The sequence below is a fragment of the Gopherus flavomarginatus genome, chromosome 3 (genome assembly GCF_025201925.1).
Source record: "Gopherus flavomarginatus isolate rGopFla2 chromosome 3, rGopFla2.mat.asm, whole genome shotgun sequence".
Taxonomy (NCBI): domain Eukaryota; kingdom Metazoa; phylum Chordata; order Testudines; family Testudinidae; genus Gopherus; species Gopherus flavomarginatus.
Window position 1 is genome coordinate 159,608,056 of NC_066619.1, and position 12,682 is coordinate 159,620,737.

At 42.5% G+C, this 12,682-nt stretch overlaps 1 protein-coding gene across 1 annotated transcript; it reads right to left on the minus strand.

Moving 5' to 3' along the window:
- Positions 1-6,384: 6,384 nt before the first annotated feature.
- On the minus strand, positions 6,385-12,293 carry NKX6-1 (NK6 homeobox 1). Its single transcript, XM_050945212.1, has 3 exons — positions 11,729-12,293; positions 10,047-10,219; positions 6,385-7,164 (listed from the first exon to the last, which is right to left on the minus strand). Exons 1-3 carry the CDS (start codon positions 12,291-12,293, stop codon positions 6,913-6,915), a joined length of 990 nt encoding a protein of 329 aa, XP_050801169.1. The 3' UTR covers positions 6,385-6,912.
- Positions 12,294-12,682: the final 389 nt, after the last annotated feature.

Below are 12,682 nucleotides of genomic sequence, written 5' to 3' on the forward strand. Positions count from 1 at the left end.
TCCTTAAGCCATAGTTTCATCCTCCAAAACATAAGAACGGCCATATTGGGTCAGACCAATGGTCCATCTAGCCCAGTATCCTGCCTTCAGACAGTGGCCAGTGCCAGGTGCCCCAGAAGGAATTAACAGAACAGGTAATCATCAAGTGATCCATCCCCTGTCATCCATTACCAGCTTCTGGCAAATAGAGACTAGGGACACTTCAGAGCATGGTTTTTATCGCATCCCACAGTGCCACCCGGACATTTATTAGATAAAGATTGGGATTCGTGTCACCTTCACTTTAATCAAGTAGCTGTTATTTTATTAACTTCAACAGAGTATGACCTGATCAGTTACCTCGCCCAAATTTAGGGCCAGATTCCAATAACCCATTATCCAGGATGAGTAACACTACTCCAGGTGTAAGCCCATAGAAATCAATGAGATACTCCTGGAGTAAAGTGCTATTCAAGTTGAGTAAGGGTATCAGATTCTGCCCCTTGGTCTCCAGTGATCCCACAGCTCCTTTGAGATCAGTGGTCTCTTGTTCCTCCTTATGCCATGAAAAACCATGAGCTAAGATTCCCTAGACTTTATTTACCCAACCAAGACCCTGCCCATGGGCCTATCAGGAGGAAACTCCTAGTCTGTTGTACTTGACTGTAAAGTTTTACTTCACCCCAAATGTAAATCCTTCAACCCTGTTCTGTGCCCATGTTTTAGGGAACCCAGGGCTACATTTTCCCCATCCTGGGCTGTCAAGGTCTCCTATCATATGAACCGTGGAAATCAAATTCCTAATCTAAACCATTTTGTATGTACACCAGGTCCTGAAAATGTCAGGTCAATATAAGTATCCCCTGCCACCCATCACACAGAAGGTGACCCTGGCAGCGAAGGCATCCATCCTATCCCATAATTTAGCATGGGGGCAAAACGTCTTTCCCTCACTAAGTCTGCTCAAAGGGAAAAGACACAAGTCCATTTCTATGTACAGTAATCTTGCCCAGCCACAACACCAATCAATCACCAAGCTAGACCGACCTGATCTGGCCAGCAATGCAGAGGAAAGGGGGAAAGTGACATGGTAGAACAGAGGTTGGAGGACCAGATACAACGCAGCCCCTGTCCATTGCCCTTCTCACTCTGGCCAGCTAATGTCCAGAGATCTGCCACTCCCGGGGCAAATTCTGGTGCCTCTTAACTGGTTGGTCTGAAGATGGGAAATCTCGTGTATTGAATGGGACCACACCACTCCCCTTGGAGTTCGAATCAGTGTAGTAGTTGTGATGGATCCTGAACATTGAGAGCTACCTCCTGCGTCCATAGATGCCATTGACTCGAGTTGGGCTAGAATTTGTCCTCATTATTACATGGGTGCTATGATGAAGTTAATACCAAATAATTCCTGAGAGCTGAATGTGTTTCAGCCTCTGCTTTTCCGTTTTCATTTCTTTCCCCTAACCTCCCTCTTGACGCGTTAGCTCTATATAAATATGGATGTCTCCACTGGCGGCAACTGCCTCGCACTGGGCTGAGTCCCAGGGCAGCACGGTCACGAAAATGGGGAGCATCTGTCCAGCCTGACACAGCTCACAGAGTAGTTTACTGAGAGAGATCAAAGCAAAGAGGCCGCTCCCGGGGAAACCGCTTTACTATGCAGCGTCTTTGTGTGGATGAGATGGGTCAGCTATGTCCAAGCCCCTACAAGAACAGGGCGCTAAATGCCATGAGTGGGGAAAGCACTGTTTTAGTCACTAGATCACTGGGACTCTTGATCTTAGCTGTCACTTTCAATCATAACACGTTTGTGGTTGACAAACAACATGCCAAGAAGGGATGCTTGTGTTTGCCACTGAAAACTTACCCAGGAAGAGGAAGCTGGTTTCACACCTAACGTAAAATGGAGCAGACAGGGTCAAAACCCGATACGTCGTCTGTTCACTCCAGCCCCCCGGTGAAATCCGTGAAACCCAGGCAAGAGAGCAGAGTTTGGCCCTCAGTTTGAATTATGAACCCTGATTTGCATGTACTCAGGCAGACGTTCCATTGACTTCAGTGTGAGCTTTGCCTGAGACAAGAATGCAGGATTGGGCCCTTACATGGAATATCTATGTTATTCTAATTCATAATTTTATCTATGCATCTCTATATAGATAATTTTACAGCTATAGGAAAAGAAACATTCTTATATAAGTTATACAGATGCGTGCTATAGATTTGTTCTATGTTGACAAATATTTTATGACCAAAGAGTAAAATAATGACTTTACGCAACTACTTTTTCTAATCGACTCTCTAATCTTTTTCTGAAATAATCTCCATTGTTGCAGATAGCTATGGATGTTGTATTAATAATATTTGCGTTTTCCAGTTCTTAGATTCCGGGGTATCTTTCACATTACTGAGAAAGGTGGCCAAATTACAAACCCATTTTAGGATTTTAACACTAATGAACAGTTTTTCCTGCAGTTTGCCTTGCTATCATCAGTGAGGGGCCTGAAAGCAGACAGCTACCCAGTATATACGATGCAACAGCTGTGTCTTCTGCGTAAGACTGAGTATTGTATGTAAAAGAAAGGGATTTTTTTGTTCAGCTCAAAATATTATCTGTGGCCTATGATCGTATGATCAAATAATACTGATTTCTTGTAACTCAAAGATTAATTGGAAATTAAGGCATGGGGTTTCCGTTGCGACTTCTCTAGCTGATTTGTATAATGGTCTTGTTAAAAAGCATGATGGATCTCATCAAAATCCTCATGTTAAACAGTGAGAAGTTTATCTCCACTATCTTACCCGTGTGCTCTCAGGAGGATACAAATGTCAAAGAATAAGGCAGGGTAAATACTGATATAACAGACTCTATTTTCCTCAGTCAAAAAAACACACAAGATAGAGGAGCTGGGTTTACATCAAAGGTGGCGTTAAAAAAAAGTTGTCTGTAGACAAAACTGTTGAGATTAGCCTGAAATAGGGTGTATAGATGAAATCTGCTACTTATCTCGGTTATTATTATACAGCGCTATTGTCAATGATTAACAAAAGAGTTACTGTCTCTTTAAACTGCGAGTGCTAGAGTTCCCAAGTGGAATTTCACTCCTTTAGTGTTTGTGATGATGACAAACGCGATGGACGGGAAGATGCTGATCTCTCCTAAATTGATACTGTTTTGATGTACTCATCTACATAGGATTTCGGATGAACAGTTAGACACTATTACGCAACGCTACTTGTCAGGAGCACCGTGCGAGACGGCCATATTAACACACGTCATTTAATTATTTATTTAAGTGTTGCTCGGGCTGATTGTAACACACTACACAGATAGCCATAGATAGCCACACACAGCTAAAAGGGCAAGGAAAGTGCGTAGAGTGGGGAAACAAATGGCAACCGACATATTCATCTGCTCTCAATGTTTGGTGCTTCAAGATAGCATGGGTGGGGGAGGGTATATCTAAACAGGAGCATCGTGACCTCTGTCAATCTCTAGAGGAACTTTCCTTAAACCTCAAATCTTACCGGCTTTAAATTAGCTTAAATTAAACTCTGCTTAATGAGACTATTCCCGTGAGTCGAACCAGCAGGATTTGCCCCACTGGTGGACAGCGAATAGACACACTGGCACGTCGTGTAGGTGTTTGGTTTAAGCACATTCTAGCTTATTTAATTAAACAACATGCTAACTTGGTTGTTCGATTGCTCTCTTCTGTATGGCAAAGCAAGCATCTATGTTCTGTTTTACTGAGATCTATTCAGTGCCGATCGCAGATTTTAAAATTTCAGCAGGTGAACTTTAAACCTTATAAAAACCACTGACATTTATTTATCCCTACTTGTTAGCTAGGATATTTGTAACAATGATAGTGACATTATTTATTAGCTTTCTTCATAAAAGTCCTATACTCGATGTGAAGGATGCTTTGCATCCTGCTCTAAGCTCCGTTTTGTTTTCAAAGCCTTAACCACAAAGAAAAAAGTGAGATCATATGAATAAACTATTCTTTTCTCAAATACCCGAGACAAAACCAAACTAACCAAGCGATCAGAGTTGGGCTTTTTTCCCTATAATTCTAGTTTTATAGTGCCAACTGCAACTGATGGCCAGCTGGGTCTCTGTGTAGAAGTAAATTAACTGGAAAGCCAAAGTCAGCGCTGCAGTCAACTGGAAAAAAAAGAAACCAGTACAACATGGCCCACTGTATACAAACCATTGCTCAGTGACAGACAAAGTGCGGTATCACGAGATATACAAAAGGAGTGTTTTTGTCTGATTCAGATTTTTTGCTCAGGGCATATAGAATTAAAACTGCTCTAGCTTTTGGGGGAAAACAGAATCGCCTTGGAAAATATAATCGCATGTTTACAAACTAAAATCAAATGAATCCTAGTCTAGGGTTATCCTGGTCAGAAGCAGTTATCCGAGAAAGAAGTTGCTTTTTTGACTGAGTAAAATGAACATAATTTAAGGCATTTGTGTAGGGATATTAAAAAGGCAGTGCGAGTTTTGAAATAGTCACACATTTTTCTCTTCCAGATCTGTTGGCTTGGTGGTGTGGTGCCGCTGAACAAGGGGCTTGCCTCAGTGCTGAGGGAGAGTCATATTTACAACTGTAAAAAGTGATAGATACCTTGACAACGGTGAATGGGTTCCGGTTGGTTGTTTTTAAATCACCTTGTTTTAAGAATAACTGCGAAACTGGAAGCGTTTTAACTTGATGCCCTGGAAACAGCTCAGCGTCTCCGAGTCAGGTTTTGTATAGGTTATAAAGGTTTTAGGAAGAAGTGAAAATCTGAAGAGAATGGCAGGTTTATGCTGCGGATAGTGAAGCAGCAATTTTGAAATATTCTGAAACCATATGCTCCACAGTCTCCTTTTGGAAGAGCAGACTGGAATTTAAATGCTATACCTTGGTACCTGGCAAAAGCTGTGCTGGGGAAATATTGAGAGAAATAAACGCACCTTATCATTTATATTTGTATAAACATACTGGTACATGAATTCGTCTGGACCCGATCCTAAACGCCTTACTCAGATAAAACGCCTACTCAATATACAGCGTCTGGCCCTCTATAGTTTAAGTTAAGATGTTGCTTCAGGAAAGCGTTTCCTTGCTTTTGTTTAATAATCAAATACCTCATATAAACTAACACAGTACTGATATTTTTCTAAATTGCAGAATAACTGATTCCTTTGCTCAACTCTCAGCCTTTATGTTTGCTTAAATTCAGTCACAAAAGAAATAATAATAGTTATCCACTGTCTTGATATGGAAATGATCATAGCTAAACAATGCGTTTCGATTTAAAACAGTTGTCTATTGGATCTAATTATTTACTTTAGCCCCCTAGCTAGACTCTTATTAATAGCTTTCTTCCTGGAAAATAGCATCTTTCCCATAATGATGTTAACATGTCATCCCTGATAATGGCTTGTGTTGCTTGCTGCTTAAAAAGTTAATACACCCTATATTGGCCTGAGATTAACCTGTCTCGGATATATATGGAAATTATGACTTCCTGAATTCTCCAGAGAGGCTCTACAAAAGGAAAAGAGCTCTCACGAAAAAACACAAAAACATCAGGAAAAGCAGCTTTATATTTTCCAAATAAACGATCGATTATTGTATTTGTATTACTCTTGAACCTTCCGGAGCAAGTGACAGTTTACATAGTTTTTTTTTAAAATGCTCCTGAAAATGAACAAAAGAACCCAAATTATCTTTTTTGTACCGTCAGTTTTATTATTTAATATCTGATGAGATCAGATTATCTGTACCCTTTAGTCGAGGCAACAAACGTTTTAAAATTGTTTTTAATTGATTTATCTTTTTTTTAACAGAAAGTGCATTACATTTATCTGGTCTTGCAAAGGGCTTTTCTCTTTACAAACCGAATTATTTTAATATAAATTAATTAATAAATGTTAAGATGCTAATATATCATCATTATTAGCTTTAAAAAGAAAACAATTTACATTCTATAGTATTCTTTATAATACAAAGGAAAACACACTTTAAATTCAATTACAGCATCTAAATGATTTTTTATATTTTCGACTGAAAGTGGTTGTAACAATTCCCACCAGCTACTATTAACACGCATTTTATTGGAAATGGGCTAAATTAAAGAAAACTATTTAAATTTCCCACTCCCGTCGCCCAAAAGAAGTATTTTTAAAAAATACTAATAAATAGCATTAAGGGCGGGTGCAATTTCAGAATGGGAAAGAGTGTCCAGCAAAGTCTTCCTCATACTTGGCAAAACATCAGTAGACTGTTTGTTTCAAATCTCTTAATAGAGGCCCTTAATGGAGGGCCTCCGTTCAAATTAGGAGGGAATCATGATCTGCAGAAGAAAGTTCAGAATAAGCAGCTAAAGTGTGGGAAGAGACCACAAACAAATCCCAGCGTTTATAGTCCACAATTCATTATTCAAAAGAACAGATCTTAAAAAAGCCAGACAAGGGGATGCAGGTGGTGGTGGGTAGGACCCAACCCAACCCTTTCTATTTTAAAAAAAAGTATTTTACATTTTAAATATTCACAGTAAAGTAACTTCTATAGTCAGTGTGACTCACGATTTATTTACAAAGAGCCTTCAACAGGTTGCTATAGTCCGCCCAGCAGGAGCTGTGTGGGTGGAAGTAGGTCCCTCCTTCCCCCCTCAGCTGCTCTGAAGTCTGCAAAAGAAGACAGCCCCCCCTGCGACCCTACAATAACCGCGCCAGCACCAGCGGCCAAGGGCCAGGCGAAAGGAGCAGGGAAGCGCTGGTTTGGATGTTTGTTTACTCGCCGTTTTTTTCTGCCTCTTCCTCCTCTCCTTCAGCTGATAAAGTCTAGAAAAATATATATGTACAACATCTCAGAAAATAGCAAGTGTCCTCCGAGTCCGCCTGGGCCCCGGCCCCCTCCTCTGGAACCCCCTTTAAGAGGAGCTCTCGTTCTCAGACGTGTGCAGGAGCAAGCTGCTGCTGCTCGACTTGTGTTTCTTCAGCAGCTGGGTGATCTTCTCGTCGTCGGAGTTGGGGTCCAGAGGCTTGTTGTAGTCATCGTCCTCCTCCTCGTTCTCCGAGGCCCCCTTCAGCCGCTCGGTCTCCGAGTCCTGCTTCTTCTTAGCCGTGGCCATCTCGGCCGCATGCTTCTTCCGCCACTTGGTGCGCCGGTTCTGGAACCAAACCTGCGGCCGCCGGAGCAGGGGCCCAGCACCAGCGAGAGAGAAAGAGAGAGCGAGAGAGATATTAAAGACCCGGGCCAGATCAATGCCAGCAACCACATCTATACTCTGCTTGTGACCCTCAGCGTCACTGGGAACCTTAGCACCACCCAGGAGCTGCTGGTAGCACCAGACAGCCCGCAGGATTCCTACCGGAGTTCTGGTTATTTCTGCCACCACAAAATGATTAGCATCCCTAGCACAGCAATTACCCTCACGGAGGTACCAGTCTCCCCAGCACAGAGTTGTGGTGACTAGTCCTACCATCCACGTATTCCTATTCATACCATGCTGATCACCGCTAGCGACAGTGATTAGTATTTGTACCATAGCCAATTACCGCAGCAGAGGTATTAACAGTCATTACATCGTATTGTTTTCTTATTTCCACGTGTTCATCCCATATGTATTATTACTAATATAATTATTGATATTCATTCCATAATTATTATAATAGAATTATCATCAAACATACTATATAATTACTGCTGTTGTGGTATATTAATTATTAATAATATGAAGTTATTGCTACTATAGAGGGATTAATATCCACACCATAGTTAGTACTATTCATATTGCCACCCTGTTATTAGTATCCCTGATATGATAGTTATTACTATGCTATATAATCATTTTTGTTATTATACCATGTTATTCATAAATAATTATTTTATTACTACAGACACTTAAGTATTCATATAATAGTTATTAACCTAAAATTATTACAATTATCACAGTACAGCTATTACTACTATTACCATATTTGATATTTGTGCTATACTTTTATTATGACTGTTACTACAGATTAATTAATATTCATACCATATCTATAATTATTAATATTAAGTTACAAGTATGCATATCATATTTATTATTATTGCTACCACGGAATGCTTAGTATTCATACTGAGGTTATTATCATTGTTATCGTTCTGTTATTATAATTATTACTGTATTGTTCTTGTCACCACAGTATTCTTACTTTTGCTACTGCAGAGTTATTATTGGTAGTTAAAGAATTTTTCTTCTGATGAAGGAGCATTTTGTGCGTTTTTAGTTCACTTGCTTTTTATTTCATTTTATTTTATTTTATTTTATGTTATTTTAAGGGGAGTTTCAAAGCGAGCCTTGGAGACTTTTAAATAAACCTCTGCATACTAATGGAGGCAAGAAATAATTTAACTCCTCTTAATTTTCTGTTAAGATCTACATTTATTCTTTTCCTCCTCTTTCCCCTACTGTTTTTGCCTGTTCAGTTTGTTTAATAAAAACTCAACTAACATGTATCAAACTTGATGGGACACCATCTCCCATGAAAACATATGCGACTGTAGTCTTAACTGTAATTCAAATGAAAAGCAGGTGTTTCTAATGTTCTAAATCCAAATAGTCAAATAGTTAGAGATAAGGCTAACTGGTCACAGAAACTTACTCTGTGCTGAATCATCAGGTTAAAAATGCAATTTTTTATTGCTATGGCTTTTAAAGATGAAATTACATTTATACAATAAATTTAAAAATAGATTCAAAATTTTGTTGTAAAAGAAAGGAACAATTTACAAGTTGTTTGGATTTTGTCCTCTCTAAAATCCAGGTCACGAATCCTATTATTCAAAATATAATGTCAGTGTCGCAGAAGGATTCCTATACATGGAATGAAAGCATTAGTTTGAAAGAAAACAAATCTAACTACATATCTAGTACACTCACTGACTACACAATACTTTAATCCTGCTCATATGTGACAATAAACATTTTACATTGAATAGCTATCTAACGTCCCCTCTTCTATTACATATTTTATCTTAGAAAGGGCAGAGTAAGAGAGGGGGTGTTATTTTCATTGTACAGGCTGTAACAATTTATTCACAGCCATTTAGACATATTTACAGTGACAAATGAGGGTCTCCAGATAACTCTGGGAGAATGAGAATCCATAAAGAGGCCCCTCAACACAGAAACTGTTAAATTTGTTAAAAAGCTGCATAGAGAATTTATCTTTAAATACAATTTCCTGAACAAGAAACACTCTGTAGCCTGCATTTACTTTTTAACTTCTCAAAACAGTACCTCTGTGAAATATTTCAGTGTTTAACTAAAATAAACAGATTCGGGGAGGGGAGGGAATGTGTGAACGATCCGATCCACTTTATGCTTGTTAGCTCAATTCCTTTCCCATTCAAGGCAAAACCTCTAAAGTTTGAACCATGATCCCAAACACGTGCAAATTTGTGTTTTGCCCTTAGCCAGGAGAACAATATCACATTTTAACTATTTGTCGTAATCATGTCAACATCTAATGACCAAACATTGCATGGCTACCGGGTCAGAAAATGTATTATCCAAGTATTAGCCTTCTAACACAAACTACACTTGTTTGTAGTTAAATATTCAACTATGTTACTCCTTACCTCTCCCAATTTTATGGCACAGTAAACATAATATTTTGGGGTCATTTTATAAGCATTCCTAATTTTAATTTATTTTAAAATAAATTACGATTTTAAAAATTATACCATATTCTCATAAATAACACCATTAATTATTAACTGCAAATTATTGCCAACCTAAGTGCCTTTTTAAATATAGTAAAAGGAGCCATCTATGCAAAGGATTTAGCTAGCAGTAATATTTTGCAATGGCTTTGTTCTGGTAGTAATGGTGTATGTGCAGAGCATACGTATCCATTTAAGATTAACCTGATTTCAAAGGCATGCGCCTGATTCCTTTTGTTCATCAATATCGTATATCAGGGCTCCTTTGTATATGTATTTTTCACACTCCGCCCAGTCTCAGCAATGTGTGGGCTTGAATCTCTTATCTAACGTTTGACATGATCATCTCACCTTGACTTGACTCTCTGTCATCCCCAGTGAATAGGCTAGCCTGGCTCTCTCTGGTCCTGCTAAATATTTGGTCTGCTCAAAAGTCTTTTCCAGGGCGAAAATCTGCTGACCAGAAAAAGTGGGTCTTGTATGCTTTCTCTTTCCGTCTTTGTCCAGCAAAATTGAACCTTGATCTGGAAAAGAATGAATGCATAGACAGATATGTTAATCTGTTTATTTGGAAAAGTGCTTAGCTATGAAATTTTCTGTCAAGGGAAAGGGGTTTTTTCTATACACGGAGGAACAAATTCACTATTAAAATGTTGCCAGGTTCAAAGCGATGCATATCTTTTCCTAACGCCCCTTTATTTTGAGAATCTAAATTTTGAGCAGGCAAAAATTACTCTCCCACAAAAACGGTAACAGTTAAGTAGGTTACTATAAAGGGTTCTTCTTGGGGAAAGTTTGTGTATGAACCAAACTCAAAAAAGGGGAGGGAGAGGAGTAGTTGAATCAGAGACATTTCAACTTAAGTCCTTTTAGGAACAATAAAATGAGAAAACTTTTTGTAAAAACTTCCCATTATTTGTAAGCAATAGCTTGACATTTTAAATGCTTTCATAGACACACACACACACACAGCTGTGAGTTCTGAATTGCCAACAAGTCAAATAATGCATGTAATATATTTTCATCATTTAACATGTGCTTTCAGGTGTTCAGACAGTACTGTTTGTTATTGGAAGGATTCTAGTATGCACAATGATCCAGACGGTTTTAGGAAAGCCAACCCTTTCAAGTGTCTGGCAGCAGCAAATCTAAGCTTGGAACATCACTGTGCTCAGTATTACAAAAGTCATCAGTAATTAGAAAACCGTTACAGGAACTTGGAAGAATCGCAGCCTCAAAATAACGAGAAAGAAAAAAGATGAGGCTTAAACGTCCCGAGTTTATAAAAGCCTCTTTCTGAAAGAGCGGGAGAAGAAGGATTTGGCCCTTAAAACTTTTTTCCCCGAGAAATCTGGGACACTACAGCTTTTCTTTGCCCTAACAAACGGACACGTCTCCTAACCAACCCTTCTAAATGTTTGCAGAAGGCGCCTGCAGTTAGAGATGGGAGTGAATGCTAACGGGTATACGCCAGAGGGCATTCAGACAGCATGAAGTAGAAAGCGAGAGATGAAGCATGAGCAGGAGAAAAAGTAAAGGCAGCGAAAGCAGCACCGTGCTCCTGTACCAAGCACTGAACCAAAATGCAGCGAACAGGATGGTGTGGGTGAGTAAAACCAAACCGCTTGTAATCAATTCATCACCGATCATACTACTTCCTACACAAAATCACTGGGGGCAGCATTTCCCCTTCTCTCACTCCCCCAAATAAAAGTGAGATGGGGCGGGGGGTGGGAGCGGATGCACAGCACTGAAGTACGGTAAGAGTTCAATAAGTTACTTGTCTCTCCGGCTAACCAGCGCCCTGCAGCACAGCGGCCCGTGGCCGGGTCGGGTGCATTTCAACCAAAGTCTGAGCAGCACCACTGAGAAGGAGGGAAGAAATAGGGGGAGGAGGGTGACCCTAGCCAGTGCCGGAGCTGCCCCAGGGCAGGATTGGGTGTGGGGGATGCCACCCGAACAAGTGTGGGCAATTGCCTGAGCTAGGAAAGCTGCCCACCCCCTCCCGCCACAGCCGGGGCGGCGGTACTCACGGGGGGTGCAAGCGAGGCGCGCGTCTCTCCAGGGGGGGCTCTGCATCACTCCCGGCCAGAAGATCGGGGTCCTGCCGGGCAGCTCGGCCAGCGGCTTGGGGTAGCGGCCCACGGCCACGGCGGCGGCGCTGGGGCTGAAGTAGAGCCCGGGGGGCGGTGGCGGGGGGCTGAGGCTGCTGAAGCGGGGCAGGCCGGCCAGGAGGCCCGCGGGGGACGAGGAGGAGCCGGAGGGCGACGAGGAGGCCAGGGCGGCGCCGGCCAGGGGCATGGAGGGCCGGCTCAGGATGTCGTTGATGCCGTGCGGGGTGGCGGCCGAGAGCTGCTGCGGGGGGCTGGCCAGGGCTGGCGGCTTGAGGCCGGCCGGGTTGGGGGAGCCCAGCGGCGGGGACGGGGAGGCGGAGGACGAGGCGGAGGAGGAGGAGGAGGCCGGCCCGGCGGGCAGCGGGTACGCCGGGTACAGCGGGGTCTTCATCTCGGCCATGCTGTGCAGGGCAGCCAGGGGCGGGCTGCCGAGCAGGAAGGCGCTCTGCCGGGGGCTGCCGTCCATCTGCCCCACCGCCAGCATCGCCGCGCCGCCGGCCGCCGGGGGAGGGCAGTGGGGCGCCCGCGGGGGCTGCGCGGGGAGTCCGGGAAGGGGGCGCGGAGGGCAAGGTCCGGCTGGGGAGTGCGAGGGGAGAAGGGGGCTGGCGGCTAAGCCAGGGGCTTGTCCTGCTCGGAGGGTGCAGGGGGACTGGGAGGATGTCCCGGCAGAGGGTGCAGGAGCTCACAAGGAGAGGGCAGGTGCCCTGCTCCGGGGCGCCGAGGAGGAAGGACCCGGTGGGGGTGCAGAGGGAAGGGGGAGCCGCAGAAGGCAGAGAAGGGGCAATAGGATAGCGAGGGCGGGCGGAGGGGGGGGTCTGTAAATGCGAAGGCGAGGACCGCAAAGAAGCAGCAGCAGCAGAAACTCTTCCAAGT